Source organism: Urocampus carinirostris, chromosome 20 (genome assembly GCF_059441175.1).
Source record: "Urocampus carinirostris isolate Australia breed hairy pipefish chromosome 20, RoL_Ucar_1.0, whole genome shotgun sequence".
NCBI classification, from domain to species: Eukaryota; Metazoa; Chordata; class Actinopteri; order Syngnathiformes; family Syngnathidae; genus Urocampus; species Urocampus carinirostris.
Window position 1 is genome coordinate 19,523,116 of NC_142368.1, and position 25,451 is coordinate 19,548,566.

A 25,451-nucleotide genomic window follows, 5' to 3' on the forward strand; every position below is an offset into this window, starting at 1 on the left:
CCTCACATGTTGTGTTAATGGGATTCGCCAGTGTTGAATTACTTCATTAATGTCACATCTCTGCAAGCCGGCTGAGTGAACTTTGAGTCTGTTTCTCGAGTCCCTCAGCACATGGGATATTTAGCAAAATTATTGCATGATTGTGGGGAGAAACGCTACACGTTCTTTGCTTAATTGAAAAACAATCTGTTTGCCCCCTCCTAGTTACAACGGTGCAATCTGTGTGGACGGTGTCAACTGGTTCCGGTGCGAGTGCGCCCCTGGTTTTGCCGGGCCCGACTGCAGGATCAGTAAGTACCGACGCGGTGGGAAATCAGCCCGGTTTAAGCCAAACTCCTTTGACTGTTGTGGGTCACATCAACAGCGTAACGCAAGCCCCTGATTAGCGCTCCGGTGGCTTTTTCCTTTGTCCGGACATGCCTCCAGGGGTCAGAGGTTACCCCCCTCCTCTATACTCAGGGCAGTCACACTAATGTCCACGTAAGACAAATAAACCAGTGACCCTGAAATTCTTCGGCTTTTCTTCTTTGTGCCATTCCACCTCTTTGGTCCCGCTTGAATTTGAGATTTCTCAATGCGGGCGTTTCAAAATGACAATGCCCAAGCGGAGTTGGTGATTTCGGGACACAAAGGTTGTTTTACGCATAGGGTTCTACTTGTGTTGGTGTTGAAGGGTTTTGCTCTTCTATTTTCAGACATTATTTATTATAATCGGAGGGGAATTTATATGTTAAAGCAGGCATGTCCAAAGTCCGGCTATTCCTCCCACTTAGAAATCATGGAGGGGTCTGAAATTTAAACTTTAGATGCATGTCCACTGTGTGAGAGATAAACTAAAAAGAAAAATCCAGAAATCACAATGCATCATTTTTTAACTATTTATACCCCAACGCCCCCAACCCCCTAATATCACCACTTCACCAGATGATGGGAGTCACCCTTTGGCCACTTGTCCTTGGCTTTCTGTGAGAATTATAGCCAAACCTAATTTTTGACATAGCAACTGAAAATAAAAAAGGAAAATTATTGTTAGGACAGCAGCTTTCAAGACAAGTGGAAATGAGTGTATTTTTACCGAAATCTGAACTAACTACGTTCACCTAATTTGCTGAGAGGCTGGCTTTTTTAAAGAATATGATATCAAGAGCAGCACGGTGGCGAAGTGGTTAGCGCGTGTGCGGCACAGTTCTGAGGTCGTGGGAACCTCCTGAGTGGGTTCAAATCCAGCTCCCGGCCTTACTGTGCGGAGTATGTATGTTCTCCCCGTGCTTGCGTGGGTTTCCTCCGGGCACTCTGGTTTCCTCCCACATTCCAAAAACATGCATTTCAGGTGGATTGGCCGGTCCAAATTGTCCCTAGGTGTGACTGAGCGAGTGAGTTGTCTCTCCCCGTGTGCCCTGCGATTGGCTGGCAACCAGTCCAGGGTGTCCCCTGCCCACTGCCCAATGATTGCTGGGATGGGCTCCAGCATTCCCGCGACCCTACTGAGGATAAGCGGTGCAGCTGATGAGATGATATCAAGAGGCACTGCCGGACAAAGCATGCTGACTACAAAAGGCTAACTGGAAACAAACACTGTGAATAGGTGGCGCAACCGGAAGCTCTTTTAATGGCACAGAAGCGCTTTTTCGCGAGACGCTGCGAGTCAAACGAAAATGCTACAAAGGCGAGCATTGCAAACTTTTTGTGGAGGTTAAATTTATCAAGAATGTTCAAAGAATGCGAGGCTGAATAGTCGGCCATCACACATTTTCAGCTTACCATATCTGACCCGCTTTCTGAAAAGTTAGGACACATTGTGTTAAAGGGAGAGTGTGTATTATATAGCGCCTCCAACCTGGTAAAAATCATTGGTCCAAAAAACACGATTTATTTAAAAAATAAGCAAAAATACATGCAGAAACATACATTTTCAAAATTAAATGGTGTAGAATGGTGTGTTTCGTCCACCTTTATTCTCTGTAGTTTGTATTCTTCCTTTTATTTAGGGTTGCTCTACACCCTACAGCGACATCTAGTGGTCCAATAATACACACTGTCCATTTAAGAAACCTGAATCACTGTCATTTCTCGACTCGTTGTATCATTTATTGTGACAAAAGCTGAAATAGAACATTGTCACATGCAATCATGATGTATTCTAATTCTTTTCCTACCACTAACAAATAACATCCCATTTCTCATGACTAATACTGATAATGTAGTTTTTTTCACTATATTTGATAATAGGAATAACAAAATACATCTCTTATTTGTATATACACGTGAAATACCACGGGTACTTTCGATATCAACCACAACCTTAGCCTCCAAATTTCCCCACAATTGGATCGAATCATGCTATTACCAATGTAAGCAATTTTACACATATCTTTACATTCATAGCTTTACTTGGATAGCGCCTGACATTTTTCTAATAGTATGTCAGTTTTCCTGCTATATCGCAGAGCTTTTACTCTGAATGATCACATTAACTTGGGTCATTATATTTTACTCTGTAAATTTTGAGCATGTGTTCAAAAAGTCGATTTGCTGTGCTCATTTAGTCAAGTCAAGTCATTTTTATTTGTATAGCCCTTAATTACAGCGTCTCAACGGGCTGCACAGACTATTGCAAACTAGAGACTATTATGACACCATCCCTTGATGTAAGACCTACACGAGGGCAAGGAACAACTCAAAACCTCAGTCAACTCCTGTTTATATGTGACCACCTTAAACACAAGGTGTCTCAAAGGGCTACACAGACTATTGCAGACCACAGACAATTATGACACCATCCCCTGATCTAAAACCTTCATGAGGGCAAGGAAAAACTCAAAAACCTCAACATGAGGAAAATGAAGAAACCTTCGAATGCCCTTTTTTCAGACATCAATGAATGCCAGTCTTCGCCCTGCGCCTACGGTGCCACTTGTGTGGACGAGATCAACGGATTCCGCTGCATCTGTCCTCTCGGGAGAACGGGAGTCCATTGTCAAGAATGTAAACAGTCGTTTGAGACGTGCAGCATTTGCCTGGATGCTAATTTGCGCAATGAACTAAGTGCCTATTTCCTCTGTGTGTGTGTAAAGTTATAGGACTTGGGAAATCGTGCAGCTACGCTGGCCTTCAGTTTCCTCACGGAAGCCGATGGGAAGAAGAATGCAACAACTGCGAGTGTAGTAATGGAATGGTGGACTGCACGAAGGTAACTCCCGGCACTATTTACGGAATATTTGGTATCTCAGTCCCGATGTCAGTTGCTTCAATTCAATGATGAGATTGCAGGCCCCTGTTCCAAATTTTATGTGATAATTAGGGGTGCCCTAAAATCAAAATGTTGGGCTGAAATTTAAAAAGGATTTTCTGTATGCTAAAAAATAGCATGGTCTCCATTGCCAAAATATAGTGTTTTGTCTTTAGCTGAAAAATAATGCTTTCTTCTTTTAATGCTCATTGATTACAGCGTACTCTTGGATGAACATGTAATAGAGACTTAGAAGATTGAGAAGACTGGCCTAAATTGTAGAATTGTTTAAATTGTACGTGCAATAGCAGAAACATTGTATATAGAATACAAATATTAAAGCGTGGGAGATGTGGTAGCCCGGTTTCAAAGACTGTGGGCTGTTTGAAAGAAAACCTAGTGGCAGCATACTGACCTACATGCCAGGTTCTCCAGGTGGCTCAGTGCAGTTTGAAGTGCATTGTGTTCATGGTGTCATCAATGGAGCCGTTTGCCCTGCAGCAAAACTGATGAGGGTCCAGTGTATGGGGGTAGGGAGTCTTTGGTGTGCGGGGCCATCAACCTCTCAAAGGACTCAAGGTGTCAGTGCAACAGGCCTGTAATCATTAAGGCTGACTTCTTAGGGATAGGGATGATGGTGGAGATTTCAAGGTAGGATGGAATGGTAGCCTGTGACAGGGACTGGTTGAAGAGGGCGGTTGAAAACTCCAGCCAGATGGTCAGCAAGAGTCCCTAAGTACCCTTCATGGTGCTCAATCTGGACCAGTCGCTTTTCTGGGAGTTCTCAGATTGCATCAGCTCCAGCAGTCACCTGTTTGTTGCCTCTGTTTTATCTGTTGTAGTTCCTCTGGAAGGGGGTGTATCTAGGGGTAAGAGGAAGACAGAAATGGTTGGATCAAGCCAGGGGAAACAGGGTAGTAGCTCTGTACAAATGTTTATGTGGCTCTAAAACCTGTCTAATGTTCAACCTCTGTGGTTGCACAGACCACTTATTGAATGAATCTAGGGAGTACAGTCTCTGGGCACGCCTGATTGAATTCACAAGCAATCACCATGACCACAGTTAGGTCCCGCGGGAGATAGAACTTTCTACATTATCTTACACTGCTTGCCCAATGTAATAGTTCTAGTATTTCAATGATATTGCTCTTATTACACCACTCGTAAGCACATAGCCATCTTTCTCCTCTGCTCTTTCCGGAATCTCCACCTTGGTCTTTCCAATGTAGTTTGCACCCTGCTAGCTGTTCTGCAGTGTCAGCAATTTGCGGGTGAAGACCAGCATAGTCTTTGGTGCGCCTAAAGTTAACAATGGCTATAGCTAGATTGGTCGTCTTCTACATTCATAATTATCTTATTGTTCTTTGCTTAACGTCTTGAAAGACTGAGTATTGCTCAGGAGATTCGGCGGTGAAAATTCTCTTTCCTTCTTGTACTCTTCTGTCCTGAAAACCAGCTTGTTTTTCAATAGTAAACACGTGGGCTTGTTGAAAATAAGGTTGACTATTTAAGGAACCGACAACTAACACAACCGTTCAAAAGTTTGGGGTTACCCAGACAATTTTATGTTATCAAATGAGAAAACCAATATCTGTGTTCTTTTGCCTATACTAGTATCTTCCTTTTTCTGGCCATTCTCAGATGTGTTTTTTTTCTTGACCATTCTGCCTCGTAAACCAGCATCCCCGAGTCGCCTCTTTACTGTAGATAGATAGATAGATGGATGGATGGATACTTTATTCATCTCCGTAGGGAAATCCACACTTTCAGCAGTATCCTTGTGTTGAGAAATAAAATAATAAAGAAAACAGGCGGTGTTGTATCCAGAGTCACGTGATTGAAGTCCCCAGAGATTAACAGGATGACCTCAGGGTGCTGTGTTTGTAGTTTAGCAACAGCGGAGTGGATGACGCTAGGCTAGGCCAAAAGTTCGACGTCCCTGCAGCAGATGGAATTGTTTGTGTTTACATGCCCAGGGTTACACCACCTCGTGTTCACGTAGATGGCGAGTCCGCTTCCTCTCCGCGTCCCGCTGGCTTTTGTGTCTCTGTCTGCCCTAACAGCGCTGAAGCCGGGTAGCTCCACGTTATCGTCCAGGATGCTAGACGTGAGCCAAGTTTCCGTAAAACACAGCAAACTGCACTCCCTGTACGCTTTGATGTTTTTCACCAGCACAGCCAGTTCGTCTGTCTTATTTGGTAGAGTTCACATTTACCATGATTACGGACGGTACCGAAGGCTTATATTGCCGCTAGCTGCTTAGCCTTCACCTTAGCTCCGGCTCTGCAGCCACAGAAGAAGTTGACACTGGCATTTTGCGTGTATAATAAAACCAAGCTACTAGTTGAGGACCTGTTAGGCATCTATTTTTCAAACCATAGACTCTAATGTACCTGTCCTCTTGTTCGGTTGTACAGCAGCACCGCCCACTTCTCTTTTTTCTCTGGTCAGAGCCCATTTTCCTATCCTCTGAAGGGAGGAGTACACACAATTGGGGAAGATATTCAGTTTCTTGTCAATATCTCGCAAGAAGTAGCCTTCATTTCTTAGAACAAGAAGAGCCTGACAAGTTTCACATGTTCATTCTTTTTCTGGCCATTCTGAAAGTTGAATCACACCCACAAATGTGATTGTCCAGATACTCTATTAGCTCAAAGGAAGATCAGTTGTATAGCTTATTAACCAGCTAAACTGTTTCCAGCTGCTATAGGCTCATTTCACAAGTTTTTTCTAATAGTCAGCCTAAGACAATTAGCCAAAACTGGAGTTGCTGGACTGACCTGTGTAGATGTGGTTATAAAAAGCAGACAGTTGAAGCTAAAATAGTCATTTATCACGTTAACAATGTATGGGGTGTATTTTTGATTAGTTTGATGTTATTTTTCATTGAAAAAACGCTGCTTTTCCATCAAAAATAAATAAGACCCCAGACTTTAGAACGGTAGTGTATACCTTTCTAGGATAATCCCATACGATGGAGCCACGGTTAACCAAAGCTTAGCTTGACCAAAGTGCCTTTCCCCCTCCTTGACAACCAGGTTCAATGCGGCCGCCGACCCTGCCGCCTCCAAGTCTCAGACCGGGACCAGAGTGCCTCGTCCTGCCCAATCGGCCGTGAATGCCAACCCCAGAGATACCTCACTTGCTTTTCAGCCCCTTGCCATCAGTGGGGGGTTTGCTCCCTAGCGCTCGCCCAAACCAACACCAAGTGTGAGCCCAACAGCGCGCACCTAGACAACAACTGCGGCCGCATCACTTTGACCTTCAACAAAGATAAAGTCCCACTGGTGAGTCCCTGGAGGGATCTTGGACTTTACCGGCCTGCTTTTTACTGATTGCGGCGATGTCATTTTTGCACACAGGGAACAACAGTGGAGAACATCTGCTTTGAGCTAAGGTATCTTCCTGACGTGCGGATTTTAGCCAAAGACCACAAGCTGTTGCTACTGTGCGACCTTTCCCGATCCAGTCCGGACTCTGTCGAAGTGGCCGTCGTAAGTCAACAAAAAACTGTTACTACAGGGGGGTGGGTAAGATATGGACCACGGGGAGCAGGCGGCCCGTCAGGTTTTTTAATCTGGCCCGCCGATCGAAACTGATATATACCAGTGTCTCTCAACATTCTTCGAGGCAAAGTGTCTTAATCTTAGTAGTCACTCAAAATAAGCAGAGATGACATTGATTTTGGACTTGCAAGGAGAACAGGAAGAGAAGCCTTCAGAAAAGAAAGTCCAACCTGTTCTTAAGGCTGTGAGCTCTTTTCTTTTTATGACATCTTCGAGGTTACGTAAGCACATCCAACCTAAAGGGTGCGGGGTCAAAGAACAGAAACATGATTGGCTGTTAGCTGCAATTATTTTAACTGTTCATATTAGTCAAATTGAGCAGCACGGCGGCGCAGTGGTTAGCACGTATAAGGCACAGTTCTGAGGTCATGAGATCGAACCTCCTGTGTAGAGTTTGCATGTTCTCCCTGTGCTTGCGTGGGTTTCCTCCGGGCACTCCGGTTTCCTAGGTGTCCCTAGGTGGGAATGAGCAAGTGAGTTGTCTGTCTCTTTGTGCCCTGCGACTGTCTGGCAACCATTTCAGGGTGTCCCCTCCCCACTGCCCGAAGATAGCTGGGATGGGCTCCAGCACCCCCTACTGATGATAAGCGGTGCAGATAATGGATGGTTGTATGTATACTGGACTGTCTCAGAAAATTAGAATATTGTGATAAAGTTCTTTATTTTCTGTAATGCAATTAAAAAAACAAAAATGTCATACATTCTGGATTCATTACACATCAACTGAACTATTTCAAGCCTTTTATTATTTTAATATTGCTGAATTTGGCTTAGAGCTTAAGAAAACTCAAAAATCCTATCTCAAAATATTAGAATATCATGAAAAAGTATACAAGTAGGCTATTCAACTAATCACCTGAATCATCTAATTAACTCGAAACACCTTGCGAGGGTTTCCTGAGCCTTAAAAACACTCAGCTTGGTTCAGTAAACTAAATCACTGCTGATCTGACTGCTGTCCAGAGGACCATCATTGATACCCTCCATAAGGAGGGTAAGACACAAAAAGAAATTTCTCAAAAAGCAGGCTGTTCACAGAGTGCAGTTTCAAAGCATATCCACAAAAAGTCTGTCGGAAGGGAAAAATGTGGCCGGAAACGCTGCACAACCAAGAGAGATGACCGCAGCCTTAACAAAATTGTGAAGAAGAGCCGAATTTGAGGGAGCTTCAAAGACAGTGGGCTGAAGCTGGAGTCCAGGTATCAAAAGCCACAGTTCACAGACGTGTCCGGGAAATGGGCTACAATAGCCGTATTCCCATGGTCAAGCCACTTCTGAACTCAAGACAACGGAAGAAGCGTCTGACTTGGGCTATGGAGAAGAAGCACTGGACAGTTGCAGAGTGGTCCAAAGTCCTCTTTTCAGACGAAAGCAAGTTTTGCATTTCATTTGGAAGTCAAGGCGCCAGAGTCTGGAGAAAGGCTGGAGAGGAGCAAAATCCAAGTTGCTTGAAATCCAGTGTGAAGTTCCCACAGTCAGCAATGGTTTGGGGAGCCATGTCAGCTGCTGGTGTTGGTCCACTGTGTTTCATCAAGTCCAGAGTAAATGCAACTGTGTACCAAGAGATTTTAGAGCACTACATGCTTCCATCTGCTGAAAAGCTCTATGGAGATGAGGATTTCATTTTCCAGCATGATCTGGCACCTGCCCACAGTAACTGGTGCACTGACCATGGCATCACTGTCCTTGATTGGCCTGCTAATTCCCCTGACCTGAACCCCATCGAGAATTTGTGGGGTATAGTTATGAAGAAGATGAAAGACACCAGACCTACAAATGCAAATGAGCTGAAGGCCGCTATCGAAGCATCCTGGGCATCAATAACACCTCAGCAAAGCCACAGGCTGATTGCCTCCATGCCACGCCGGATTGATGCAGTAATCCGTGCAAAAGGATTCCCAACCAAGTACTGAGTGCATCAATGGACATTTTCAAATGTTTGATTTAGTTTTGCAGTTATAAAATTATTTTTTTTACTTGGTCTGAGGAAGTATTCTAATATTTTGAGATAGGATTTTTGAGTTTTTTTTCAGCTGTAAGCCAAAATCAGCAATATTCAAATAATAAAAGGCTTGAAATAGTTCAGTTGATGTGTAATGAATCCAGAATGTATGACATTTCTGTTTTTTTAATTGCATTACAGAAAATAAAGAACTTTATCACAATATTCTAATTTTCTGAGACAGTCCAGTATAATATATATTGGCTTAAATAATTGTGTTACATAATTTCTTCTTATCATTTGGTCACTGTGGCTCCGGAAATATTACAGGTTATTCATATGAGATAATAATTTGGGATTTTACTGTATTTTTAACCTGTTTTTCAAGTGTTGCTATATTTATATCTCATTTTTTGACAGAAATGTTTTATAAGACTACTCAAAAAGAGCAGATACAGTGGGACCTCGCTACTTCACGGTTCGACGTTCGCGGCTTCAGAGCTTCGCGGTCTGTAATGGTAAAAAAAAGAATTTTGTTTTTTTTTGAAGGGGCGTCGCTACTTCGCAGATTTTAACTTTTTGCGGGTTTTTTCTGTGGAACGTCAGCGGACGCGGGATAAGGCGGCCGGTGTTGTGCCCAAATCCGACTCCTGTGCAAAATCCTCCCCCCCCCCGCGTGAACGCGCATCTGCTGCGCTTCCAACAAAAGCGATCGTATTCTATATAAAACGCATATTGAAACAATAAAGCGAGTTAATTAAAACAAATAAGCATCGTAGTCTATATAACGCATTTATTTAAACAATAAAGCGCGATCGCATTCTACAAAATGCGGCCGGGGTCACTCCCGGGTCGCGCGACGGAGCGAGTTCGGCGGACGCGGCGTCACACGGTGCGCGTGACCCCTGTAATTGGGGAATCCCCCTCGGCCGACGACCCGAGCACAGCTTGTCAAGCGCCCGACCCACTCGGCTCGTCGCGGTGTCGTGCGTATCGCGCCTGAAAGTACCCGCGCCGCGGGTTAGCGACCGAACGGCACCCACGGTGCGGCGCAAATAAAAACCCTGTCGTGAAGCGGTGCAGATAATGAGATGAGATTTTTTTTTTTTTTGAAGGGGCGTCACTACTTCGCAGATTTTCACTTTTAGCGGGTGGTTTTGGTCCCCATTAACCGGGTCTAAATTTTTTTTTTTTTTTTTTTTTTTTTTTTTTTTTTTGAAGGGTCGTCGCTACTTTGCAGATTTTCACTTTTTGCGGGTAGTTTTGTTCCCCATTAACCGGGTCCAAAAAATAATAATAATAATAATAATAATAATTTTTTTTTTTTTTTTTTTTTTTTTTCTAAGGTGCGCCGCTACTTTGCGGATTTTCACTTATCGCGGGTGGTTTTGGTCCCCATTAACCGCGATAACCGAGGTCTTACTGTATTATCTACCAGCTGACACTTTAGTACGTTTTTTTGCTGTATTTTTTATATTTAATACAGTGGGACCTCGCTACTTCGCGGTTCCACGTTCGCGGGTTCGGAGCTTCGCGGGTCTAAAAAATAATAATAATAAAATATATATATATATATATATATATATATATATATATATATATTTTTTGTTTTGTTTTGTTTTTTTGTTGTTTTTTGTTTTTTAGCATTTTGAAGGGGCGTCGTTACTTCGCTGATTTTCACTTTTCGCGGGTGGTTTTGGTCCCCATTAATCGCGATAATCGAGGGATTACGGTAATTACTAAAATAAGTAACACGATGTATAAGATTTTGACTTGATTTAAAAAAAAAAACTTTTGGGATTATACCAGTGTCTGAAACTCGTGACAAAAAGTTAGCAGACACCAGGACAGACAACTCTGAAAAGTTGCCTGCCCCATTTTTCACAACTTGAAACACAATAAGACGACTAATTGCAAAAAAAATATTGTTGCAAAGTATTAAGGATTGATAATCAGAATACATACCTGCCAAGTACTACGGTTTTGTCGTCATGAGTACGGTTTTCTTAAACCGAATACGGTGTTGCGATTGGATCACTAAAACTACGGGTTTCCCCTTTAAAAAAAATTAAAAAATAAAATTGTAAAAACATTCCACCGCAAGATGGAGACGAAGTACCATTTCAAACAAAAGTCTATTGGCGCTGCCAAAATCAACTCCTTGCCCTGAAGAATTCTCGCGCCGGCGTGATGAGGGGGCCCTATCGTGGCTGCAGAGCCGGAGCTAAGGTGAAGGCTAAGCGGCTAGCGGCGTTTTAAGTCTTCGGTGCCATCCGTAATCATGGGAAATGTGAACTCTATACCAAATAAGGCAGACGAACTGGCTGTGCTGGTGAAAAACAAAGGGCACAGGAAGTGCTGTTTGCTGTGATTTACGGAAACGTGGCTCACGTCTAGCATCCCGGACGCTAACGTGGACTAACCGGTAGCTACCGGGAATCAGAGAGGAGGTGGACTCGCTAACACGAGGTGGCGTATGCCTGGGCACAAAGATTTAAAAATATATATAATATATATATATATATATACATATATATATATATATATATATAAATATGTATTTAAAAATAATTTAAATGTTTTGTTTTTTATTGTATCAAATATTGAAAAGAAAACTATGAGCGTTTTCTATGGGTTTGTTATATTAAATACATTATTGAGCTTTAAAGGAAATTGTTCTGGACCTGAACGTAGTTACTAGGCTTTTTCACTTTCAAAAGTTGGCAGGTATGAGAATATATAACAGAACAACTCTTAAAATTAATTTTATTATAAATCTACTTATAACATTCATTGCATGGATATGACATGGCTGTTTTCCATCTGCCCTCAGTATGTACCTGTATTTACTCATCTTCATTCATGCAATGTTTGCGTTGCGTCGTCTGCTACAAACCACGTGAACTCCTCTTTCCGCGATGCTTTTAATGTACGGTCACGTTTTGTAGCGTCATCAATTTTGTGAGCTTCTTTTGAATCTTTCTTCTGGGGCTGAGATTTTGGCCTGATTCCTCACCACTTATCCCTTTTTCCTGTGTTCTCTGTGCGGCTATATGCAAATTCACGACCATATAACGCTCGGGAAAGTCCCGGAAGCACAAAGTTATTTGATGCAGGCTTCTGATTGGCTGCCGAGTATGCAAATTGACTAACGAACCGAAATTTCCAAACCGAACGAAGATTTAGAAATCAGAATAAAGCAAACAATAGATTTGAAAAAAAATGAAGGAAAACAATAAAAACAAAATACATATATATTTTTTTTCTTTCTTGAAAAAGTTGTCGGCCACCCGGGCGGAGACGTTGTGTAAGTTGTACGCCCGACGTCAAAGATGCACGTTGAGGGCGTCTGGGCAAACGTTCTTCCAGACACTGATTATACAATTTTTTAACTGTTAAAATAATATCTGCCAATGGAGATTTATTGTACTATGTTTGTGAAATAAGGCAATACATTATAATTAAAACACGTAATATGATGTGCAAGGTTTTTCCTTTTATTGATTTCTTATTTTTTCCTATATAATGTTAACCAAATAGTTAGATTTCCCTGGACTACTCCATGAGCAGACGAAAATGTAATCGAAAAAATATGAACCTGCTGCCACCTACTGGTATGAATGAAAGTTGCAGTCCATCACTTAATAAACAAATCTAAAATGAAATATAACATGTACCTGTAAATGTCTGCATGGATATATCCATCCATCCTTTATCTGCACCGCTTATTCTCAGGAGGGTCGCAAGGGCGCTGGAGCCCACCCCAGCTATCTTCGGGCAGTGGGCAGGGGACACCCTCAACTGGTCGCCAGCCAATCGCAGGGCACACAGGGACAGACAATTTGCTCACTCATTCACACCGAGGGACAATTTGGAGCGGCCAATAACCTAACATGCATGTTTTTGGAATGTGGGAGGAAACTGGAGTGCCCGCAGGAACCCCACGCAAGCACGGGGAGAACATGCAAACTCCACACAGGAGGTTCGAACTCATGACCTCAGAACTTTGCCGCATACGCACTAACCACTGCGCCGCCGTGCTTCCCGCATGTATTTATATATTCTTTTAAAAATGTTCTTAAGTACAATTGACAAAAATTGGAAAGGTCTACATCAGTGGTCTCCAACGTGGGGCCCGTGGGCACCAGGCAGCCCCCTAAGAACACCCGAGTAGCCTGCGGACTGGTTCTGAAAATAACTACCCGGTCATTGTGATTTTCTGGGAAATTTGATTTCTAACTAGTATGAGGTTTTAGTGGTTGATAGAGCTAATAATAAATCAACTTCTAATAAGTACAACTTGTTAACAACAAATAGTTTAGAAATTCATATCAAAATAGATAACTTTTTGCGCTAAACAGTAACGAAAACTAGCTCTTCAGAATTGTACGAAACCCCTGGTGTACGTGATGTTTTTTCCTCTTGTATTGCCGAGGTATTGGGTTTGAGACCGTCAGTAGATACAAAAAATCCAATCCATCGTAAATTTGTTTTTAACCAAATGGGGCCTGTGACCCTAAAATATTTGCCCCTGGGTTACCAGGTGCTAGGATTTCTACTCTAAAACCTGAATTCGAATGCCATTTTTGGGAGTCACAAGTGCTGCATCACCTCTTATGTGGTCAGTCATTTCAGCCGGAGGATTTGGCGGACGACGGCCTGATACAGCAAACGGCACACACCATCGTGAGCAGCTTGTCCAGGAGGAACAGCAGCAGCATCATGGCGGCCGTTTCTGAAGTCAAAGTAGAAACACAGGTCACGTCGCCATCGCCTGGTAGGTACCTGCAAGAGAATATATCAACCATTTTTAACTGCATTGTCCGACTACTGAAATATCACCGGTCTTATGTATGTATGAATGAATGAATGAAAACTTTATTCGAACATCAAAACAAAAACAACAATAACTCTACAACAAAATAATGTTACATAATATGTTCGAAAAGGGGTAGTAAGAACCAAATGCTTATATTCCCCACCCCTTTGTCTTCTCCACCAAATACACCAATACTATAACAACAATTGTAATGATATTAATAATAACAGTTATAATATAACAATAGCAACAATAACACAAAGTTAACTAGACGAACTATTCCCAATCTCTCGTATCACTCATACCCCATTTTTTTCATCTCTGTATTCTGCTAGTAATGTTTTTTTGTATTTAAATTTGAACAAGTGAATAGTTGGACATTGTTTGATCTCGTCTTGTAAATTGCTCCAAAGTTTGACTCCGCACACAGACACACACATACTTTTCCTGGTGGTTCTCACCTTTGGAATTATGAATTCACTACAGCCCCTTAAATTATAATTTCCCTCTTTCCGAATGAATCATTTATGGATGTTTTCTGGCACTATGTTTTTGTTGACCTTAAATAGCAGTTGTGCAGTGAAAAATTTTACAAAATCATCTAATTTTAATAATTTGGACTGCGGGAACAAAATATGAGTATGATCTCGATATCCTATCCTGTGTATGCTTCTTATTGCACGTTTTTGGCGGATAAAAAGGGGCTGTAGTGAACTTTTGGAATTATTGCCCCAGACTTCTGCACAGTATGTTAAGTACGGCATTACTAGAAAACAATATAATAAATACAATGCATTGTAGTTTAAAATGAATTTGGCTTTATTAATTATTGAAATGCTTTTAGATACTTTAGTTTGTATGTGTCTGATGTGTGTTTTCCAGCTTTATTTACTGTCTATTATGACCCCTAAAAACTCAATTTCTGATACAGCGTCTATTGCAGCACCATCCATTTTTACTTCTAAATCTTGATTTGCCTTGCGATTACCAAAGAATATTACTTTGGTTTTATTTAAATTTAAAGATAATTTATTTATATCCATCCATACTTTTAGGTTAATTAATTCACGATTAATACGGGTTACCAAATCAGTATACTTACCATTTGAATAGAAAATGTTAGTGTCGTCTGCAAATATGACTATTTTCAATAGTTTTGAAACATTAAAAATATCGTTAATACATAAATTAAATAACTTTGGACATAGGATAGAACCCTGTGGTACTCCGCAACAGATGTCCAAATATTCAAATGACAACTCTCCCATTTTTACATATTTCTTGGACTTCAGGTGTATTGCTTGGAATGGATATTCTTGAGTGGCTTTGTGCTCTGAGGAAAAAGCGTAATTTTGTACATACAGTAGAACCTCTTCATTCTTAATTCGTTCCAGGATTGCACTTGTAACCTTGAAAAATGCTTTATTTTGACATAGTATTTTTTAGGATTGAAAATTGCTTGTATTGTGGTTGAAATTCTTGTCAATGCTTGGAATTGTTGCCTTGTTTCTTATCAAGTCTGCTTAAAAGGAGGCAGACACTATTCTCTGGTGGCTTGGCGTTGCCATTGCATTTCTTCCTTTGTGATTAACAGCAGCTGGCATTAGTTTGTGCTCCCTATGAGTCGAAAGTGCAGGCTACGTCTAAATAGGGCACTGGAAGGGGGGTTACCACTTGTGAGGCCCCTTTTCAAGGTTTCTTTTTTCCTCACGCTGAGGTTTTGAGATTTTCCTTGCCCGCATGATTGTTTAAGATCAGGCGATGGTGTCATTTTAATCCTGTGCAGTCCTTTGAGACATCTTGTGATTAAGGGCTATACAAATGAATGTGACTTGACTTGTAGCTCCATTTGATCTTGTACTGAGCATGCTATCGTTAAGTCGGTCTAATCTTGCCGTTTTTCTTTTTTTTTTTTTTCCTTCTAAAAGGATCTGCACAGCATGCACTTACTTTTACTCAATTGTTTAGATAAAAAAAAATTGCTCACCAAACTATCAGTTTAACACAAAATCACTAAATCCAATGAAATTTTCCTCCTTTATCTTGGGGTAAAAGACGCGCAACTTCCTCCTCCTTCCACCTCCCTCACGTCAGATGTCATTTCTGCTTCTTGCCATTAGCTTACAAGGTTTACACACTTTCTGCTTTTTGGCCAAATATTGCACTATTTTCTTATGTTTTTGCCCAGCCTTTCACTATATTTTTTGGAGGGTACCCATTGCAGCAAGATGGTGGACAATTATGTCAGATCCCTCTGGAAAAGGGGTGGTAAAACTACCAACCTACCAACAAAAATGGTCAAACTATAATGACTATATATTGGTATTTAAAGTACAACTAATAAAAAAAAGGTTTTTAGTGCCAACTATTTCTCCATTGTCCTTAAGTGTGACTACAAAAAAAAATGCTACGACATATAGTCCAAGAATATTACAAACTAAATACTACATTCAGTACTTGAAACTGACCTGCTATTTTATTTTGCTTTCATTCTGAAGAAAAAAAAACCAACAGTAATACTGTTATACAAAAATACTACTACAGACATATTTCAGTTGACATATTACAAAAATACTTTACATATGCAGTTATATTACAATAATATTAAAGGAATACTCCCAAAATACTACAGAAATACAACAAAAGGACAACTATGGAAATACTTGAAAAATATTTCTACAGAAATACTCCAAAAATACCACGACAGTTATACAATACAAAAATACTACTCCATTAATGTTTCACCACAAATATTACAAAAATACTGTACATATGCAGTTATATTACAATTATATTAAATGAATACTCCAAAAATACTACGTAAATACAACAAAAGTACAACTATGGAAATACTTGAAAAATATTTCTACAGAAATACTCCAAAAATACCACGACAGTTATACAATACAAAAATACTACTCCATAAATGTTTCACCACAAATACTACAAAAATACTGTACATCTCCAGTGATATTACAGTAGCATTAAAAGAATACTCCAAAAATATTACAGAAATACTACAAAAGTACATCTATAGAAATACATGAAAAATACGTCTACAGAAATACTACAAAAATACTAAAATAATGTCTTTGGGCAAGACACTGAATCCCTAATGCCCCCAATATGCAGGTAGGCGCCTTACATGCCCGACTCCCTATTGGTGTGCGAGTGTGTGTGTGAATGGGTAATGTGAAGCACATTGTAAAGCCCTTTGGGAGGTCTTCATTAACTTGAAAAGCGCTATATGAATGCAGACCATTTACCATATGTTGTCTTGGAAAAGGATGGGCTCCACCAGGCTGTATTTGCCTATGACACACCACAGGAAGTGGACCCTAGTGGTTAAGGGATACAACCAACCAACCCATCTGCAGAATTTGATTTTCTTTCCCGTGGCATTTTGTTCAGTTTCCTTTTTGGTTTGCTGCATGTCACCGAAATGCGTACTTGGGCGCCCAACCGTTTCTTTTGGTGCTGCCCTTGCAGTCCACCCCAGACTGCCTCGTTCAGCCCAAACGCAGAGTTCGGTGCTGAAGTACGCATTTCCAAAGTAAAGTTTTGTGTTATTTTGCTTTTTTTTTTTTTTTCGGGCTCGGTTAATCCGTCGGGTTTGGGCGGGTTCGGGTTACGATACCTGCGACTCGGGTCAGGCTGAATTCTTTAGGCACTGTCTTACCTCTAATCCAAGTAATGCAATGTAATGTAAATCTGCATTTCCATAGCGCTTTTCAAGGCAATAAAGACCTCCCAAAGCACTTTACAACGTGCTTCACACTTTTCCCTTTTACACACTAGCTAACCGATAACAGCGTCAGCCATGCAAGGCAACTACCTGCTATCAGGGGCTGTTCAATACCCACCTATAATGTACACAGTGAAGCCTTGTTTGTTGCGGGGGTTACGTTACAAAAACCTTACCTGTATTTTGCATATACGTATTAAACCACAATGTTATTGACACTGTCATGATCCTGCACCCATGTTGTTTTTTTGTGGCTCTCTATTGTCCTCTTACCTTTATTAGTATTCCTTCCCCTTGATTCCTTGCTAGTTCCTTGTCTTCTTTGTCACGTCCCAAGCATCCTTCCTTTGACAGGATGACTATATTACACACACTGGGCTGTGTTTAACTGAACCCGACATAGAAGGGAGAAATCACTGAGATCACATACCTGTCAATGTATACCTTTTCCCCGTGTTTCATACATTTTTATACGTCATCGTTGTTAATATTGTTGCGGTATTTCAGTCCGTCTTGCTTGTGAGTAGGTGCAGCATCGTGTTTGTAAGGTCATTATCACTTAATAAGGAGGATTTCAATTATTAAAAAGGGGAACAATTGGATGAGGTTGACAGATATTGGACCGAGAGAGTGTTGATGATACGTAAGCATGTACTGTACCCTCAAAATTAAAGTTACTGTAACTTTGAACGTACACATGAAAAATTTTAGAAGACTATTTGTGGTTCTCCAAATCTCTGAACCTGCAGAGGGCGGTTAAGCCCCTTAGGAGCAGCTCAGTGTCTGGAGAGAGACTCGATACAGCCCACAAATTTCACGGCGGGTCCGAGGCTTGGAAAGATGCATTGACCCTCGCTGCACAGGCCATGGATTAGCATAGCCTGCGTCGCTAGTGTCAAAATAGCCAGTTGGGGCCACGGAACTGGCCGGAGCGGACGAGGAACTGAGGAAGGGGCTAGAGTGGAAGCGCCATCCTTGTTTCACCAATCTTATGTCTAATAAGGCACTTGGAAAAACGACTCTTTGCTCACTGTCGTTTATTTAGGGCAGGCCATCTTTTCCCCAGACTCTTCGGCAACGGCACACTTCATGGCTGTTATTTCACGCCAACGTAACATCACCCTGTGGTTGTGTTTATATGCCACACTTGTCATTCGTTTTCGGTTTACGTTCTCTGTCCGACGGTGCGAATCAGCAGGAGAACATCCATGTGTCGGCGGCCAAAGTCACACTTTCTTCCTCCTCTCTCCTCTCCCTGGTCCTCAGGAATAGAACATGCAAAATTTTGGCTCAGTTCCTCAAATCATGTTTATTTGTCGGGCTCGGGCTAGGCCTAATGCCCGCGGGTCGGGTTGGGCTGGATTTTTTTAGGTTCGATTTTACCTCCAGTAGGCACTACCCATATTCATTCAGAAAGAGGGAAATTATAATTTAAGGGGCTGTAGTGAATTCATAATCCCAAAGGTGAGAACCACCAGGAAAAGTATGTGTGTGTCTGTGTGTGGTGTCAAGATTTGGAACAATTTACAAGACGAGATCAAACTATATTCGTAAATGTAAATTTAATTTCGAGACCCCTGATTGAAGTGACCCCCCCTTCTTTTTTGCGAACAGGCTACCTGGTGCCGCTTCTCCTTTCCATCTTCGGCTCGATCTTCCTCTTCTGCATCCTCTTCGGCGTCTGGTGGACGCGCAAGCGGAGAAAAGATCGGGAAAGGAACGGGCGCTTTCCCGACGACGCGGCTAACCTATACGAGCCCAAGAGTCTGCTGGCCGCCGGGCGCCAGCCAGCGCAGCAGCAGCAGTTGCTGAACAACAGGGAGGCCGCCCAGGAGTGTAAAAACCTCATGGGGCCCAACTATCAAACCCAGGACGAAGACGAGGGGGAGACGACGGAAGACGAGGGAGAACTGGTCAAGGTGTCGTGCGGAGCGGCGGGGAATCAGCCGGTCTGCAAGTACTCCAAGACCGCCCTGCAGTCCGGCCAAGGGCTGGTCTGCACCACCAGCAGTTCGGGCCCGCCCCTCAAAGCCCCGCACCGGACGCAAGACTACAGCCCCAAAGACAACCGTTACAAAAACAGAAGCCAGAAGGATGTCGGAGACCGTTGTGTTTGAGACTGGGCCACCAGCAAAAGCTGCGAGGGATCCGTTTATTTTTTTTTTTACTGACTACCTGTCGGGGAGGGGGGAGGCTGTTCAGACATTATTTGCGTTGTGAGCATCATTGTCAACATCACCTGACTTTTTTTTTCTTTTTTAAATCTAAGGCAAAAAAATTGGGTATCAAAAAAAGAAGAAGAAAAATTGTGCTTTACGGTCACTCTGAGTTTCTGTAATATTTGTTCTTACTTGTGTTAGCACTCATTTTCGGTTGCACTACCCATACAGTGACATCTGGTGGTCAAATGACACACACTTTTCCCTTTAACGATTAAGCGGTGGGGCCTCAAGCTATCATCCCGAAGGCCACAAATGGCCCCGGGGCTTTAGGTTTTTATTTCATTTTCCAACGTATTTGAAATAAACCAAATATTTATTTTTAATCGTAGACATTCTGCACTATAGCGAACCGTTTTTCATAGATATTAAAGGGGAAAACAAATTAGATTTTTTTCTTAAAGGGGCAGGTGCCGTAGGAACACCTCGTGCACTGTTCATAGTCTGAGCCCCACAGTTAAAGGGACAGTGAGTATATTTTTACCACTGGATGTCGTAGCTTTACGTTGTGCCAACTGAAAAAAGGAGCGCTGGAATCCATGTTTGTCACCTCTGGACTTTTGATGTATCAAAAGCGAGAAATCTGACATATTTCGAGGTATTTTTGGTCATTTCACACTTTTCGGGAGCTTAAATGAGCCTCCTGCTATTTCTGTTCAGAGGAATAATCGGAAATTGGGAGAATATGTTTTACTCTTATTAAGGCTTTGAATAATTACGAGGCCGATTCCTGATTTTAAAGGACTCTCCCGATCGGAAATGCAGGCAAGGAATCGGGCATATTTTTTTTCTGATCAGGAGGTTCAAAACGCCTGCTGCAATTTCTGTTAAAAGAATCATTGGAGAGTCGAAGAGTATGTTTTACGGCTTTGAAGAATGAGTGAGCCGGTTTTAATTTGAAAGGACTCTGCCCAACGGGTCATCCGCCCGACGGCTCATCTGCCTGACAGCTCATCCGCCCGACGGCTCATCCGCCCGACTTCCCAAGCCCCTCCCACTTTACCAAAACACGGCGTTGGGGGACAGAAACCCCAATTCCTGTACGTGGCCTTCAGCTTTTCTCTTCCCTCCCGTCTCAATTCCCTTGACTGAAAGATCCCGGGGTTTTATTTTTTCGAGTTTTGTGTGTTTTTTTCTTTATTTTTTATTTTTTTTTTTGCAGTATTTGAGTCGGTAGCAAGTGCCTTCCCTTGTGCCCGCCCCAGGCTTCCCACTTCGCGCTGCCTATTATGACTTCCTGGTTTCCGAATCCATTAAAGACTTTCAAGGTATTTGTTCTGTACACAAAGATTGTTCTGTACATACCTGTAAATACACAAAGGAGTCGCTGTGTATATTTGAAATAAGTTAAGACAAGTCACGGCATTTTTATTATTATTATTATTATGGTTTAATATTATTTTTTATTTTTTTTACAAGGCCATTCCTTTTATTTATGCTTGTCGAAAATCAGCAGGTTTCATGATGTCATGTTCTGGGAACGACAGAACCTTTATCGTTTAGGTACCGCTTATGAAGGTGTTTTGAAGGGTTTGAAAACGGTTCGTTGCCGGGAAACTTGAGTTTGTGTTATCTCCAAGGAGTCGTAACCGAGAAGGTCCGGATTTATACTCTGTTCTGTTACCTATTTCGATGATTTAAGTCAGGCGAACGATTTTGGATTATTTCGCCGCCCCTTTCAGTCAAAACACTGGGAAAAATTTCCAATTGCACCCTTCGATGTATTAGAGTGCAACCGCTGTTTCTAAGCCCGTCAAAAACCCTTTATTTGACCCAGGTGCCTTATTTTGATGCGTTCCCCGCGTAATCCGTTGTCGTTTTTTGGTTGTTCAACTCTTTCAAAACATTGCGTGTTGTATTGTGGCGTTTGTTTTTTTTTTTCTTCGCCTTGGTCAAGTGCTTTTTACGGTCTCGCTTTGCAACACAAACCAAAAGGGAAACCATAAAACTGCCCCCCCCCGGCACGCTAGGTCAAACGCAGACTCAAAAAACCCCGTTTGGCTTCGTACTGGTTTTCCAAGGCTTTAATGAAGGGAACAATGTTTGCAGACGATACCTGTGTTTTAGGATACCGACCCGAAATAAATTGGCCCGCATCAAAACCCATCGGACGTATGTAACACCATCATGCATTTTGTTAATGGGACACTGCAAAAAATAAAGGTTTAAAGCAGAAAAACTGCTGGTTGATAATCAGAGTCTCCATGTTATTCCCGCCACCTTTAGGTAGTTTTGTACAAAGGTTTTCAATTTTTTCAGTTTTTCAATTGACACGCTTGGATCATGTCTAATATTTTGTAATATTATTCAAGGCTGAAGTAAACGAGGCTTGGAGTCCGTAATCTAAAGGGACTTTGTGTATTATTTAGCGCCTCCTAATGGTTAAAAATCGTCATTCTTTTAAATAAAGCTTTATTGACTTTGAAGGATTTTATACATTTGACTATAAAGGATTTTATACGATCAAATACAAATTACATTTAATGCAAAAGATATTCACTGACTGGGCTGTGGTGCGATGTCAGGACATCATGATTCTTCTACGAGATGGTGAAGCCCAGGGGGGGGCTTCCTTGGCACGCCCATGGGAGGAGTCCATTATGCAGGGAGGAGATGGTGAATAGGAGAGAGCTAAAGGACTTACGAAGAGGGCTTCCGAGAGACTCCAACGACACTAATTCGGCCGTTTTCGATGGAGCACACTTAGTTAAATTGTTAATGAAATTAAATCTGCCCTCGTGTGAAAATGTCTGTTTTCGTGTTCATATTTTCCCTCAAGAAACGAAGGCGCATAACTTGTTGGGTGAATGTAGGTTGTGTTAATGGAGTCAGATAACTAATTCGAACAATTTGGTAAACGCTACATTTTGATATTCAATTGCCAACAACTTGAATAATATTACATGATTTTCCTATGAACGGTATCCTTTAATCCTGTCAATTTGTGTCGAAACCTTTGAAGGTACTGGAAAAAATGGCTTTGAAAGTGCTTGAATTCGGCCATGGAAAAGGTGAATGAACCCTGAAGCTAGATGTTTTTTTAAGTGATCACTAAATAATGATGGGGACAAAACAAAGATTTCTTGATATTTATGGTCACTATGCCAAAAATACTCCCTTCGACTCTTTTTCTATAAGTGACAGCTTTAAATAATTTGGTTTCATGCTGTCCGCTGCCAACATTTTAAACATACCAAGCACACCGGTCTTTGCTTGTCTCCCTCCAAGGTTGCAGTGAAGCGCTCCGGGAAGAGACTTTTGTTTCTCTTTACCCAGTCTCTCATCCTGTCTCTGCATTACATTTTTTCCTCAGGGTATTTTACACGTGTCTACACTTCATCCTCAATGCTCATACTCTATGCTTAATGAACTGCTTGAAGGAAAAACTTTAACAAAACAATGCCACTGAACGCCATTGCCCCCTAGTGTAGTGGAGGCGCAATGCACGTTATTCTGTGAAAGTTAATTAAAAGAAAATACAAAATCCCTAAAGTCAAAAGCGCCTCCTGTCCCTTTCGACGCTACTTTATAGATACGGAATCCTTCGATTGTTGCGTACTTTTGCCGCCGTCTCAAGCACAGAATTGGAAAACACTGAATTTCTCCTCATGGAGATATTCTGCCTACCGTATATACTTGCATCCAAGCTGAATTTACAACTATAAGATAAAATACTCAAATCAGAGAGTCGGCTTATATAAGCATATATGGGGAGGGTGTAGCTTATACAGGAATAACAATATATTAAAAAAAACAATAGGGCAAACAAGGGTCCAGAATTTGCGGGATAAATCTGCTCAATTTTGTTATTTTTATTTGTGATATCCTTGCAATACACCATCCTTGGAGAAACGTCTCGAACAGTACCCAGAAACAAAGGATGAGATGTTCGAGTGGTGTGAAGCCAAAAGACAACATGGATATGGAGTGTCTCGGATAAGTTTCAACCTCTCAAGATTGCACAAACCAAGAAATATAAACAATTTACCGCTTCCACAGGTTGGCGTACACGTTTTACTTTACTTTCAGAGTAAAGTAACTGAAATACTTTTTAAATGAAGTAACTAGTAACTGTAAGTACCTTTTTTTTTCAGTATCACACTAATAAGCTACCCTGGACAGTAACATCGGATATAGTCTGTGAAAAATAAATGTGGGGCGTATGTCATTTCCCGGCACCGAGTGTTTTAACTGCTGTACATCCTGTGTACATCAATACTGTACACCGCACTGACCCCGAAATAAATCGGTAATCTGACACCAGACCCAAGAGCTAACCGATAGCTCTGTGCTGGCAGTATGCTAGCTACAGTAGCTGTGGTAGTATACCGGAGCTCCCACATGGGGAAAAAAACATATTTTTGATAATCTTCTCAATTGGAAAGTTTGAAATCAGTTTCTTTTCTGATTCACTGTCTCCTCCTAACCTCTGCCCCCCTACCTGCATCCACCCACTAACCCCACCGGACCAGTTCAAGTCACTGAGAAGAGCCGACTCCTCATATTTTTTTAATTTTACCTTTATTTTGTTATGATATTTTATCAATAGTAATTTAACATTATACACCAAATTATTCAGTAGTCATTTCGTACGTTTTGCAGGGATCCCTGAAAAACACACGATACGCCATTGAAAATATTCACAGATCTACAAAACAAGTTTAGCTTTTTACACCCGGAACGGGTTGAAAGTTGAACAACACAAAAGTATTTACAATTCCATTTTAACCAATCCAGACAAAGATTTTCTGAAAAACACGCAAAATATATAAATTAAAGTAAGTAAACTAAAAAGCAAAAGATTGAATGCACTCAATATTATTAAAATAAGTCCAAATTCGAATTTTTTACACCATACTTTCTCTCTTTTTTCATCTTCCATTTTGAAGCCCATTTTCACCCAACACCTATAGATCTCTTTCTGTGTTTGTAAACAAGTGTGACGTAGCATTGTTAAGGCAGAATTCATGTCAGTTTATAGCAGCCTATATCCACAAAACCATCATAGATACAAACAAGTCCGTGCTAGCAGTAAGATAACGTCATCAATGGATTTCTTTCTTTCAGGGTACTGGAAAAATAGAGAACATTGGCCTTGAAAGTACTTGAATTAGGCCAGGGAAATATGTGTAAGTGTAAATTCACAGAAGGGGATTTCTGGCTTCGGTCAGCTGAAAAATGTTTGGTTTTTCGACTTGCGTGCAACCGCATACTACTACTCACAAATGTTTGTTGCTACGCACGCTGAGCGTGTCTGTTTATGCTAGCTCGGATATCAGTTAGCAGGGAAAGACGATCCTCAGTATGGTGACATGTGCAAGGTCAATTTGCGCCCGACTTGTATTACTGAGCAAATATATTGGTTGCAGCTAGCTAGCTAGCTAGCTAACTTGCTAATACAGTTGTTTTTGATTCAGTTCAGTTGCCGGCTTAATAGTGATCTAACTTTGAAGTTTCTAAACATGGACTAAACAGTGAACTATTCTGGGTTTGTACAGGTGCTTGAAATCCGTGAAAATGTTTGGATTTTAGTGTCGTGGATTTTGGTGAAGTGCTTGAAAATGATTGTAGTTCTTCTTTTTCTTTTTCTCTCTTTTCTTCCCTCTTCCTTTGTCTCTTGTTCTCTGTCTTTCTCATTCTTTCTCCCTGACTCTACTTCCTTATTTCTGTTTCTCTCTCTTTCTCTCTCTCTCTTTCTCTCTCTCTCTCTCTCCCCTTCTCCTGTTCTCTCCTTATCTCTCCCTTCCCTGTTTCTTTCTCTCCTCTCCGTTTCTCTCTTTCACAAAACCTTCTTTCTTTCTCCCTGTCTGTTCCCCATTCTGTTTTGATCCTTGCATTTCTCATTTTCCTTTCTTTCTTCCTTTCTCTCTCTCTCTTCCTCACTTCCTTCTTTCTTTCTCTTTCTCTCCCTTCTCTCTTTTTGTCTATTTT

At 41.4% G+C, this 25,451-nt stretch overlaps 1 protein-coding gene across 2 annotated transcripts in view; it reads left to right on the forward strand.

Moving 5' to 3' along the window:
• jag2b (jagged canonical Notch ligand 2b) overlaps nucleotides 1–21,713 on the forward strand; it is a 125,308-nt gene extending 103,595 nt beyond the window's left edge. For both annotated transcript variants that reach the window (XM_088324799.1, XM_088324800.1), the window contains 7 exons: nucleotides 205–290; nucleotides 2,872–2,985; nucleotides 3,075–3,190; nucleotides 6,268–6,516; nucleotides 6,592–6,723; nucleotides 13,364–13,514; nucleotides 18,916–21,713. In XM_088324799.1, coding sequence (XP_088180925.1) covers nucleotides 205–290; nucleotides 2,872–2,985; nucleotides 3,075–3,190; nucleotides 6,268–6,516; nucleotides 6,592–6,723; nucleotides 13,364–13,514; nucleotides 18,916–19,418 — 1,351 coding nt within the window. In that variant the 3' untranslated portion in view covers nucleotides 19,419–21,713. The remainder of the gene's footprint in view (nucleotides 1–204; nucleotides 291–2,871; nucleotides 2,986–3,074; nucleotides 3,191–6,267; nucleotides 6,517–6,591; nucleotides 6,724–13,363; nucleotides 13,515–18,915) is intronic.
• Nucleotides 21,714–25,451: the final 3,738 nt, after the last annotated feature.